This window comes from Chiloscyllium plagiosum, unplaced genomic scaffold (assembly GCF_037043375.1).
Source record: "Chiloscyllium plagiosum isolate Xiang-an unplaced genomic scaffold, Cpla_swu_hap1 HiC_scaffold_2, whole genome shotgun sequence".
Lineage (NCBI taxonomy): Eukaryota > Metazoa > Chordata > Chondrichthyes > Orectolobiformes > Hemiscylliidae > Chiloscyllium > Chiloscyllium plagiosum.
In genome coordinates this window covers 44,106,532-44,120,083 of record NW_028270140.1, presented here as the reverse complement: position 1 = coordinate 44,120,083, position 13,552 = coordinate 44,106,532, and the positions used below count along the sequence as shown (strand labels likewise).

Sequence of the window (13,552 nt, the reverse complement as noted above, 5' to 3'; positions counted from 1 at the left end):
ACCAGCATTGTAGTTATTCCTGCCAATCTTAAGAGCATTCTTTAATTAAATAAGTCCAGATAGATCAAACAATCAGGCTATTGGGTTAAACCATTTGATGTTTCAGATGTTAATGGTAAGGCCCTGAGGAATGTTGTCAAACAGAAAGGCTTAGGTGGTTCTATTACATAGTTCCTTGAAAGTGTAGGTAGACTGGGTGGTGATAAAGAAATGTTTGGCATGCTTTCCTTCATTAGTGAGCTCACTGAGTGTAGAAATTGGAACTCCATATTAAGGCTGTACAGGATATTGGTGAGGCTACTTTTGAAGTACTGCATACAATTCCGGTTGCCCTGCTACAGGAAGGATGTTATTAAATTGACAGGGTATAGAAAAGATTTATAAGGATGTTGCAGGGACTGGAGGGTTTGAGTTTTATAGAGGGTGGATCACATGGGATTTTTCTCTAGAGCGTAGGAGGTTGAGGAGTCACCTTATGGAAGTTTATAAAATCATAGAGGTATAGATAAAGCAAATAGAATTTTTTTTTCCCTTAGGGGAGTTCAAAACTAGAAAACGTATGTTTATGGTGAGAAGAGAAAGATTTAGAAAGGACATGAGGGTCAACTTTTCATGCAGAAGGTGGTGTGCTTATGCAATGAACTGCCAGATGGAGCTGTAGAGGCAGGTACAGTTACAAGATTTAAAAGACATTTGGCCAGGTATATGAATAGGAAAGGTTTAGAGGGATATGGGCCAAACACAGGCAAATAGAACTAGTTTAGTTTGGTAAACCTGATCAGTATGGACAAGTTGGACCAAAGGGTCGGTTTTCATGCTGTATGACTCTATGACTCCATGTGATCAGAATGATTTCAAAGGCTTTCAATGTAAAATGTCATAACTAATTCATTATGGTTCATATTATAAAATAAATGTTAGAAAATTAATATGAAATATTTATTGTTGTTAATATATTCCAGAATAATTAAATTATCTTTAGATCAAACCAAGCATGCAACACAACCTGCCAAAAACCATATACCTATGTAAAGATTGAATCAAACTTTTTGCTGAAAAATCGGGTCTCAAAATCTCAACTTTTACACAGGTTTATATGGTATTTCATTGGTTATAAGACGTTTGAAACATTTAAAGGTTATAAGAGCATTAAACAAGTACAATTTTTTTCCCCTTTAAGCAAACTGCTATAACTTTAAAAACTAACAACTTGATTGCTACCACCATTCGGGAAAACCATGTACCATTTAGTAAGGGTCGATCTGGTGTGAAACTCGACCTTCAACATCGACCCACAACGTTTAGCAAAAAAGATTCAATTTTTTTAATTTACATCAAGCCACTGAAATCAAATTTGACCTGTTGCAAAATTACTTAATAAAAACATATAATAGCACATCAAAAAATGGCTGGCCATGTCAACATGTGATGTCAAAATACATTTGATTCCTTTGCATTTCTATTGAGGGCAAAGTTGGTGGGAAAAGACTCTCAAGTGGTAACTTTCTGATAATGAAGCAACAATTAAGGGTGACTTTTAACAGTTCCAAAACATTATCCATGTAAACATTAATCCCATGCATTTTTTGATAAAAGTATTTTAATTCTTGTCTGGCTGTGTGGAAAAATGGTACAGCAATGAATAATGACATTGCTTCACGGTAGTAGCACCATTTAGTCCTAAGAATGGATTCAGTTTGAGTTTAAATGAATTTTTTTTTTGATTTTGAATATAGAGAATATTCCTTAGCAGGGGTTTAAGTTATATTCAGCAATCATAAAAGTCCAAGTCCCATCAAATTGGGGCTTCTCTATCATTTTCAGATAGTTTTAAAATGTTGCGATAGAAAAATTGTCTGCAGATGAACAGCTGGCTGGATGCTGTCAGTCTCTATCAGAATTAACTGCAGGCATTATAATATCCCCTTGACAGCTGTCTTTAGTCATGCATATTTTCTGTCGTCCACATTTAGCATTTTACATAAAACACTTTCATTTTGCCTGTATCTAACTCCGGAGACCAAACATGCCAATAGCAACAATGTTTTATTTTTAAAAAGGGTTTGTGACAGGCCGTGAAAGTGTCCAACTCTGCCTTAATCATGCTGCAATATTAACACAATTCTTCTTCCTGCTACTATTCTCAAATTAATTCATCAGCATTTCCTAAAAGTACCAAAGTGCTCTGTGAATATTCTGCCAAAACAGAAAGGAAGGAAGGTTATGAGAGCGAGAAACATCCATGGCTAAGCAAAGAAGTTAAAGGTCATATAAAGGCAAAAACTAAAGCATAACTAATTACAAAGGCAAGTGTCAGGCTGGAAGATTATTGCTCTTTAAAAGTTTCCCGAAGGCAAATTATGAAAGAAAACTAGCAAAAGCTTCTGTAAGTATTTAAAAAGGAGAGTAGTTAAAGTTAGTGTTAGTCCCTTTGGAGTTAATTGTGGGAACACAGAAATGGCAGAGTCACTAAATCAATACTTTGCTTCAGTTTTCATGATGGAGGACACTAGTACCATCCCAATAGTAACAGGTAATGCAGAGGAACTTAGAACAATTATTGCTAGTGAGTAAGTATTGAGCAAACTGTTTCAGAGAACATACTATATCTTCTATTGGGGAATGAACCCGTCAGATGATTGCAGTTTCAGTGGGAAGGCATTTTGGGATCAGTGATCATAATTCTGTAAATTTCAGATAGCATGGATTAGGATAAGACCAGTCTTCTGGTGAAAGTGCTAAATTGGGGGAAGGCTAACTACAACAGTATTAGGCAGGAGTTGGAGAAATTGGATGGGGTGGGGAGGGGGGTGGGGGGAGGGGAGAGGTGTGCATGGGTGCCTGTTTGAAAGTAAATTCACATCTGACATGTGGGAATATTTTAAAGACCAATTGACCAGAATTACGCAACAGCATGTTCTTATGGGGGATGAAAATAAGATGGCAAGGTTCAGGAACCTTGATGACAAGAGACATTGCAAAGTTAGTCAAAAATAAAAAAGGAAACATATGCAACATTTTGGAAACTGAAATCAAATAAAGCTCTTGAGGAGTATGAAGCAAGCTGAAAAGGACTTAAACAAGAAATTAGGAGGGCTAGAAGGGGTATAAAAAATGTCCATGGCAAGTAGGATCAAGGAGAATTCCCAAAGCATTTTATACATATATTAGGAGCGACAAAGTAGCAACATTGGAGAAGCCAAATGCAGGTCGGGTGATCGCTTTGCGGAACCTTACCACAGCCAGTCATTTTAGCAGTGTTCTGCTCTCATGCTCACTTGTCTGTCCTCAACATGATGCAATGCTCCAGCAACTCATAGCACAAACTGCACAAACAAAATCTCATCTTCAGACTAACACTTTACAACCAACTTTACAACTTAATATTGAGTTCCATACCTTCAAATTGTGAACCCATTCCTTTCCTTTCCTTTCTTTTTAAGCTTTGCTTGTTACACTCTCTGTCACCACGTCCTCTGTCTCTTGCTGCCATATACACTACCCCCACCCCCACAGCGGTGACTGTCAGTTCTTTCCAGTCTGGCAGACACTCCATTGTTCTGCCATTCTCACATTCTGATCACTTTATCTGCACTGTCAACATCCTTTCTCCACCACCACTCCACCTCCCCCCCTGCCCCATCAACTATAGCATAAATGCTGCCCCCTCCACACTTCATGTTAGCTCAGATAAAGAATCACCGAGACCAGAAATGTTACCATGCTCTCTCTCCATGGAAGCTGCCTGACCCGCTGTGATTTCTAGCATTTTTTGTTTTCAGTAGAGACTCCAGCATCTGCAGTAATTTGCTGCTAGTAGCTAGAGAAAAAACTGGTCCATTTAAGGATAAAGGAGGGATTTGAATTGTGTAGCCAGAGGAATTGGGTGAGGTCTTTAATGAGTACTTTGCCTAGTATTCACCAAGGACAGATATATGGATGATGGTAAGAATAGGCAGGGGGAACCTCGTTATTCCTGGACATGTTGATATTATGAAGGAAGTGGTGTTGGGTGTCTTGAAAAACAAAACAGCAGTTAAGTCCCCAGAGCCGATTTATTTATACCAGGATACTAAAAGAGGCAAGGGAGGAGATCATTGGAACCTTGAGTGAGGTTTCTGCATCCTCCTTCACCACAGGTGAGGTCCCAGGAGACTAGAGAATAACCAATGTTGTTCCTTTGTTTATGAAGGACAACAGAGATAATCCATGAAATTATAAACTGGTGAGCCTTACATTAGTGATAGGGAAATTATTGAAGATATTCTCGCATTTGGAGAAGAATGGATTTATTAGGGATAGTCAGCATGGCTTTATGTAGTGGAGATCTTGTCTTGCCAAACTTGATTGAGTTTCTTGAGGAAATGATGAAGATGATTGATGAGGATAGGTGAGTGGGTATTGTCTACATGGTCTTTCCTAAAGTATTGACAAGACCCCTTTGTGTTCAACTGACCCAAAAGATAAAGTCACATGCAATATGGTGAGTTGGTAAGTTGGATACAAAAGTGGCTTGATCACAGAAGGCAGAGGGTACTTCTGGAGGGCCTTTCTCTGACTGGAGGTCTGTAATCAGTGATGCTCTGCAAAGATCAGTGCTGTGACTGCTGCTGTTTATTTTTTATATACGTATGTAATGATTTGGATGAAAGTATTGTTGCTTAAAAATGTGTTGCTGGAAAAGCGCAGGTCAGACAGCATCAAAGGAGAAGGAGAATCGACATTTCGGGCATAAGCTTTTCTTTTAAGCTCTGATCCCCAGCATCTGCAGTCCTCACTTTCTCCTAGATGATTGATGTATTGGTGGTCTGATTAATACGTTTGCAGGTGACATGAAAATTGGAGGAGTTACAAGTAGTGAGGAAGACTATCAAAGGACACAGAAGTTGAAAAGTTGGGCGAAGAAACAGCAGATGGATTTTAATCCAGAAAAATGTGAGTGATATATCTTGGGAGGTCAAATGCAAATGGAAAGTATACAGTAAATAGCAGGACTCTTAGGAGCACTGATATACAGAGGGATCTTGCAGTGCAAGTCCATAGCTCCTTGAAAGTGGCAGTACTTATGGATAAAGTGTAAAAAAGGCATATGGCATGACCTTCATCAGTAGGCGTGCTGAGTGTAAACTTTGGCACATCATGTTACAGATAAGATTTTAGTAAGGCTACGTTTGATGTACTATGCGCAACTCTGGTCACCATACTGTAGGAATGATGTGGTGGCTTCGGATAGAGTGGAAAAGAGGTTTACCAGGATGTTGTCCGGATTGGGGTATGCTAGTTATAAGGAGAGATTGTAAAAACTTGGATTGTTTTCACTAGATCATCAAAGACTGAGAACAACGTGATAGAAGTATATAAAATGATGAGAGGTGCAAATAGTGACATAGTTTACTCAGGGTCATAGGTTTAAGGTGATGTGTGAAAGGTTTAAGAGAAACTTTTTTTTAAACACAGAGGGTTGTAGGTGCCTGGAATGCATTTTCCAGGGCGGGGGGGGGGGGGGGGGGGGGGAGAGAGGGGGCTAGAAGCAGATATGACAGCAACATTAAAGAGGAATTCAGACAGACACATGAACAGGCAGAGAGGTACACACAATGTGTAGGCAATGGGATTAGTTTAGCATTATGGTCAACACAGACATGGTGGTGAGATCTATACCGTTCTGTGTTCTTGTGCTAGGGTTTAGAACAGCTGCGATGGGAAGCAAGCAATGCGTCTCCCTTAATCCAGGACCAGACTTCCTCATTCCTGTACTAATTAGCCAAGCTGGGAGAGAACCATCTCATCTTGCTGTGAGTTGTCTCTTGCATATTACCTGCTACCAGTATCAGCCAGCCTGTGTTGTTTGCGAACGATGTGCAGACCTCTTTAGTTCATTGTCGAACCATGCAGTATGACAATGTCCATACAGGTTCTTGTCAGGGATGGAGCAGAGGACAATGCATACCCAGGGAAACTTCCTCTGCTGAAAGTGATATAGAGTGAAGAGAAAACAAACGCATGCTTGGTTAAGCTGCAGGAAATGAGCAGGTGACAATCGTCAGAATTCAGATAATCAGAGATGCTGTTAGCCTTGCCTTATCTGATACCCAGTGATTTTGCCTGCTGTGTAAAGGCTTTACGATCCTGGAGTAACATTGTGATGATGTCATACAGTTGTACACTACTGAGTATAAATTGTGTGGACAGAGTCATTACCCAATATAGAGTCTGAGGCTAGGATATCTGTGATTACCATGTAGTGCAGTCTTTAGTATTAACACATAATAAATAGCATTACTTCAAAGTCTAAGCCTACAGACATTTTTTGATTCACCTTCTCCTTGACCAGTCTTGCCAAACTCAGTATTTTATCAAACCACATGATAAAATAATACCTTAGGCATACTTCTTCGGTAAAGGTCATTTTGTCTGGCACTCTTACTGTTCTTGCTTTGTCTCACATACCCCTCCTCCCATGGAATGTAATGTCAGGTCTCATCCTGTAGGTTGGAGAGTAAGAAATAAGTAATGAAAGGCAAGTAAAGATGTGAAAAGTTTAGGCTTACTGCAAAAGTCAGCAAGGTAGAAGCAGAATATATTGGTGGTGTAAGTGAAGCCAAGCATTTGGAATGTGAAATAAGGAGTCCTTGGAGAGGTTGGGGATTATTCTGGCATTAGATTGTAAGAAGGGAATGATGTGTGAATGGAACAAAAGAACATGCGACTGTGATTGAAACAGAACGTGATTGTGGTAAGCATTGCTGATGGTTTGCTCAATAATGTCTTGAAGGTGAGCACATCACTGAGGGAGGAAGAGAATGCAGTGTTGACCAATGTTGTTGAGAGAGACGAAGAACTATCCGCAGCCTCACTGCTCTGACAAATCCAATGAATCTCCTTTGATTGGCATTGCCAACACTGATTCCTCCCAGGTTTTGGACATTTGCACATGTGGAGTTCAAGAGTGTGTTGGGAAACTAATACCTCCCTTATTATCCTGACTCCCACAAGCAAACTATCCCCCAGGGAGGCTCCTGTAAACCAGACAATAGCCCTTAGACCCATCACTGCCTCAAGATCAAAGGTCACACTCTTTCAGTGAAGTATGACAGAGGGATTACGACTTTCTTTGAAGATATGTGCTCCTGTTTTACATAGGTGCTGGTAGCTCACAGGAAATTGTGTTGCTTAAGATGGTTGAGCTGCCTGTTTCCAGATCCATTTTCCACAGGATGTCAGCATCACCAGCAAGGCCAAGGAATGCTGCACATCCCTAACAACTCTGAAGCTAAGTGGCATTCTGCACTATTTCTGAGGGCAGTTAAGAGTTATCTACATTATAATCCATCTGATATAGCCAGATATAGGTAAGCATGATGGATCTCTTTCCTTAAAGGACATTTGTAAAGCAGATGGATTCTTTTAAAGGACATCTGAAGACAGTTTCATGGTCACTATTATGAAGACTAGCATGTATTCCATATTTTAATAATTTAATTTAAATGCCACCAATTTCCAGGATCCCAGATCATTAGTCAAGAGAATTACTGGTCCATTTTATAACTGCATCACTATCTATCCTAATTGAAATTGCCACTGCAGCTCAAGAAGACCTCCCTTTTTTGTCTAAGAACAACACGCCAGTAAGGTATCAAGCCTCCAGGGCTATTGCTATAACATGATGAAGATGTTTCATTAAGGATGTTTCCCATTCATAAATTTGTGATGTCTTTGTCCAATCACATTGTGGTTTCACTTAACTCTTAGAAATGCACATCATTGTTGCATCGGCCAGAAGAAAAGGCAAAAACAAAAAATTATTTGTTGCCATTGGCAATACTCACTAATGAGTATGATTACCATGTCAGTGGTTATGGGTTCTGTGGGTCCTTGTGTGGTTGATCAGCCCAATCTTAGACTACAATCATACATGTGTTTCTAGGGAGGTGGAATTATACCCTGGTCTCGGGATCCCTGGCATTCTTTTCTCAGCTTCCTTTTCCATACTTCCTCTCTCACTTTTCCAGGAGAGTTCATAAGTTGTTGTGGTTCTGTTCGCCGAGCTGGGAATTTGTGTTGCAGATGTTTCGTCCCCTGTCTAGGTGACATCCTCAGTGCTTGGGAGCCTCCTGTGAAGCACTTCTGTGATGTTTCCTCCGGCATTTATAGTGATTTGTATCTGCCGCTTCCGGTTGTCAGTTCCAGCTGTCCGCTGCAGTGGCCGATATATAGAGTTCATACGTTCCAGGTTGAGAGGTTGATTTGACTTTGATTTTCAGACAACAGATAGCTAAGCCCACTTGATGCAGTTTTTCAGCCAGAATGGTGACAGAACAGATTATTTTTTAAGGCACCTCTTCTATTCCGTGCCCCATGCAGGGTGAACAGGGCAGATCCTGAAGAAGGTTGCTCAGTCAGGAAGGAAACTTCCAAAATGCTCCCCTGTTCCATTTCAAGAGTGAAATGACTGAGTCAAACTCCACAGTCCTACATGCTGCTCTGAAGGTAGGAACTTCTACATCTCTCAACTCTGTCCTCATCATTTCTCCAAATCACAGCAGGATGTGTGTTATGTGTATAGAGTGGAGGGACAGAGGGGGGAAATGGGTTAAATGGGACACATGGTCCTTGCTAAGATGTAGATACAGTTCCAGAGGCAACGAAACCTCTGCAACTGTGGATTTCCCTGCTGATGGGGCCATCATCTGCTGTCACAGCCATTGGTTCCACACAAATATCTTCTGTATCACCTTTGAAGATATTTTCTGGATTGCACATTGTCTAGTTCATCCTGTCTATCATGGCTGGCCCAGCTAGGAGTTGAGAACTCCTGACAGCGTCACTCTCAGGATCAAACAAACTGAGCTTCTCCACCACAGCAAGATTACAATCCTTGGAAAGGTGTGATTATAATTGTAGTAACAAACATGCATTCTCAGATCCATGAGGAAAGAAGTCACAGAGACATTGGATATCATGGGATTTGATGGCCATATAAATAATTGATTCTTATATTCAAATCAAAACTACATATGTCTTGAGCCTAGTTGTACAGAGACTGTTCTGAAGCAGTTCCTCATAACTTAAACACAAACCACAAATCTATGCTTGTTTGAGCTTTTGATATTGGAAAGAATTGATATCCTTTTAGGAGATAGATGTGCAAAACTTTTATGCATTCATCCAAAGTTAGCCTCCCCTTTGATCTATATAAAATGAGAAGTAAATTACTTCAAATTAATACCAAATTCTCCAAGTGCTACTATTAAATTAGAACATCCTTGCAGGGTATGTGCAAACTTTCTGGATGCAGCATATCAATCATTTCTTGACAGTGGTTAATGAGGCTTGTAGTCTATTAATAATCCCGTCCATAACTGAAACACTGAGTTTATGTTGAAGGAGGAAAGGCTGATAAAAAAAATGATTCACCCTCTTCATAACTAATCTTAAATTGTACTTTTAGTGGTCATATTCAAAACATTGCTCTTCAAATGTTTACAGCTACAGGGACAGGTATTTAACAGGACAAATGTTTGTGGAGGAAGTGAGAAGGTTGAGTGGGAAACATCCCGACAGGGCAGCCCAATCTCCTTTGAAAGTTATATTTTTCTTTCAAGGAGTCGATATCAGGATGGAGTTGGGTTCCCCACCTCCACAGGAAAGCCCAACGTTGCCACAGGGGTGGACAGATGGCAAGTTAGAACACTTTACTCTATATACTGAGACATCAGCCCAGTTTTTTTAATGATGAATGTCAGGTTCTCAAATCCTCACTTTTGTCCTCCTCGATGCTTCTCATGTATCCTCCCTACCCACTCTTCTACTCACAATAGGCAACACTCAGGTTGTCTTGAAAGAAGCATTCAGAACAAGAGAACTTCTAAAAAAAACACCAGTCTTAAAACACACGATACTGAAAAAAACTAAAATACAAAAACATTCATCATGCATCAAATAATTGAAAAAATAAATAAGCATCTCATTCACTAAATACAATAAAGATAGATAATCTTTTAATTACATCTTAAAACCATCAATCTAAGTATTTTAATAGTCCCTTTCTAATATAAGTGCTTTTAAAATTAAGCATTCATAATGGCCACAACTGTTGTGAGAGACCATTGTCTTATTTAAATTGCTGAATGAAATAATATTGCCAGGGAGTGGCATCAAACTATCACAATGCTGCAGGAGGTCCAGTACTACTACCTTCCCAATATGTTCAGGCCTCCTAACATCTGTTTCACTAAATATTGAGGCCAAAACTTTTGTAATAAAATGGTAAACAGGTCTATTCCTGTACCAAGTGTACCAAACCGTCATACTGTTTGTTAGAGACTGATGGACCTATTGTATATTTGTAGCATCTATCTTTGTATTATTCACATACTGAACAATGGCTAGCGAAGAGTCACAATGATAATTCTTAAATTATGAAAAAGGATTCACACAAGTGATTTCATTCCATGGGAGAAGGATGAACAAAGTTTCCCTTACTCTACACCAGGTAGTATGAACTGCACAGTCTAGATGATATCATCATTTATATTTGTGGAATTGTCTTTGTGGAAAGGAAGACGTTCAGAGTTTTGCACTCCTTAATGTTCTAGTTGTGAATGAAGCAAGAACCTGCATTTAAAAAGCACCTTTAGCAAGCCAAGTTGTCCTAAAACACTTTAGAACCAAAACACCTCCGAAGTATATAACCAGGTAATCTATAATAACTATAATATCAGCTTTATAAGTATTAGGTTGAACAATACATATTGACCAGGAAACTAAGGAAAGTGCCCTGCAGTCTTCTTCATTGTTTTAGTAAGAAATAAATTCAAAGTTATATTATTTGAAAATGCTTCTAGATAAATAGAAGTCATTGACCAACCAATTGTTTGTTTAGTTAAATCTACATCTACTTCAGAAAAAGAACTGCCTTCATGGAAATATGATAGATTGGCTTCTTATAAAAGTTTACCATTCACTTTGGAGATGGAAGCAATGTGTGTAAAGGGTCTTACAACCCAAAGCCAGCACAGAAGTTTGTTTTCTGCAGCCAATCATTGGACTCAAGGTGTCACATTAGGACCCCATGGAACTTCTGATGCATGGACTGCCTAGGAATTGCCCAGAAGATTAAAACTTCCAGTAGCAACTCTCCTGCTCCCTTGGACCCTCAGAAAAAGTCTTTGACTCCGAGTTAAAATTAAAGATGTTGGACAAGTCTGAAATGCTTCAAAGGAGATGTGTGACTGAAAAATGCTTCTTTGACCCCTTGGTAACTATTCAACTGACCTGACCTATTTCTTCTGAATGTCCCTGCTACTAAGTAGCTCCTCTACCCTTCAACTCCCAGTGATCCAACCAGATTAGTCTCTACCACACAACTCCTCATCTTGGACCCACCTAACTACCCAAAAACCAACCTGACAAATCTCGCTACCCTCCAAACACCACCCTCCACCCTGCTTGATTACTACTTAGTCCTCAATTTCACCAATTGATTTCCTCAACCTAACCTAACAGTGTCCATTATCAGAATTGAGCCCAACCCTTATTTGGAGGAACAGCCGTATTGAATCCAAAACATTAACTCAGTTTTTCACTTTCCATAGTTGTTAGGCCTTTTGAGTTTCTTCAGCGCTCTCAGTTTCCATTTCAGTTCTCCAGCATCTGCAGCACTTGGCTTTGAGTTAGTACAGATGAATGATTAATATATTGGCATTGGTCGAGGATTGGTTAATGGAAGGAAAGGAGAGTTGAGGAATCAATATTTCATTATTGGAATGGCAGGCTCGTAACTAGGTCAAGTGTCTTAGTTATTCACAATTTACATTTGTGACTTAGATTATGGAACCTAGTGAGATATATCAAATTTTGTTGACAATATAAAATGGGGTATGCTTGTCTTAATCAAAAAGGAGTTACAGTAACACAACAGAGAGGAAACAATGCAGGATGATTGTGCATCACTCTCACCAAAGGCTGAGAGAGATCATGCACAGTAAAGATGGAAACCCTACATAATTACAGAGCACGTCATTTATATTTCATACGTCAGCCATTATGGTATTATAGCAGAAACAGACCCCTAAGAAAATAAAGACTCTAACATGGCTGTGCAAAAAACAGACATGGATTTGGAAGATATCAGCACAATCACAGTTAGTTAAAGCAACATAATGGAGACAAAGCGTCACAAAGATATTGCTTTCCTCTGTCCTCAATTTATGTTGCTGATTTTGTATTGTTTATTTAATAATAAAATATTCATTGGAATGAAACTTACCAACAAGGTCCCATTCTCCATTTGGTAAATAAGTAGAAATGTCAGCTTCCAACATCTGCAGGTCCACTAACCAACCGTCATGTGTCCATGAGCCAAATTTTAAATCACATCTTTGGACATCAAAGGGGAACCAGCGGACATCAATGTAACATGTACTCTTCAGAATACCTACATTTTTCAGACATCAAAATAATCATTTCAACAGTAACTTCACATTTTCTGTCACTATCACCTTTTCACCTCCCTGTAGTAATTCAAAAGTCTCTTTGAAACCTCTCTCTTTTGATTGTGCTTATACTCACCATGCTGATTTAGCTTGCCTAACTGTTTGCTGTTCATTTAATTCTGAATGTCTTTGGGAGATTTTATTGTGTAGAAGGCACAAGGAGTCATTTGAAGACTGACTTTGAAAGAACAGCATCAAGTCGATCTCTGTGCAAACCAGAGACTTTGTGATTTATTGCTATTGCCAATATTCGTTTCAGGATGTTGACTGGAAAATCTAATCTGCAAAAGTTCAAAATTCCTATGGTTGCAGCTGCACATTTATCATAACAATGAAGGAAATATGAACTTGTATGGAGCTAACCAGCATTTAAAAAATTTTGTTAAAGGAGACAAATATATTTAAATTTGAAATGCTCAGCAATGCATTAATCTGAAGTACCCCAAAGGCTGGTCAATTTAAGCTTGGAGCTCAATTTAGCGCTCAATGATTCTCAAAGAGTTAGACGTGTAATTCATTGAAGTATTGATACCACATGTAATCGACAGATGGGGAACCATCAGCCCATGCCTTCTTACACCTGGGACACATTCTAAAATTATGATTAAAAGCCTACAGCTTGTTTGTGTGGGCTAAGTTGGCAAACTTCTGTTTTTCCTAGTTTGTTAACAGCTGTCTTGTCTAATAACCAAGGTCCAAATGTTGGGAGACTGTGCAGAATGCTAAACATACTAATATAAGAATTCAAGTATGGTATACAAAATAAATGGAAGCCTGAATCTAAAATGGCTTCCAATTGACTTTGCTGCTGATAGAATAAACAAAACATATTTGGTATTAACACGAGAATGAAATAAATGGAGTCCTGGGAGCAAATAAAGTATTTGAGCCCTGGATGTTGAAGGGCTTAGATGTTTCATAAAACTACATCAGCCTTTATGACTGTCCTCTGAACTCAGTATGACTACCATATGATAATCACTGTCAGCTATATCTAGTACATCATATATTTCTGACAAAAGCCTGTTTCATTCCTGTTCTTAGTCATAATAGAT

General features: G+C 39.1%; 1 protein-coding gene across 1 annotated transcript in view; it reads right to left on the bottom strand.

Moving 5' to 3' along the window:
* The window catches only part of chrna8 (cholinergic receptor, nicotinic, alpha 8), a 196,897-nt gene that overhangs the window by 70,633 nt on the left and 112,712 nt on the right, over positions 1 to 13,552 (bottom strand). The window contains exon 6 of the mRNA XM_043715303.2: positions 12,272 to 12,439. Coding sequence (XP_043571238.1) covers positions 12,272 to 12,439 — 168 coding nt within the window. The remainder of the gene's footprint in view (positions 1 to 12,271; positions 12,440 to 13,552) is intronic.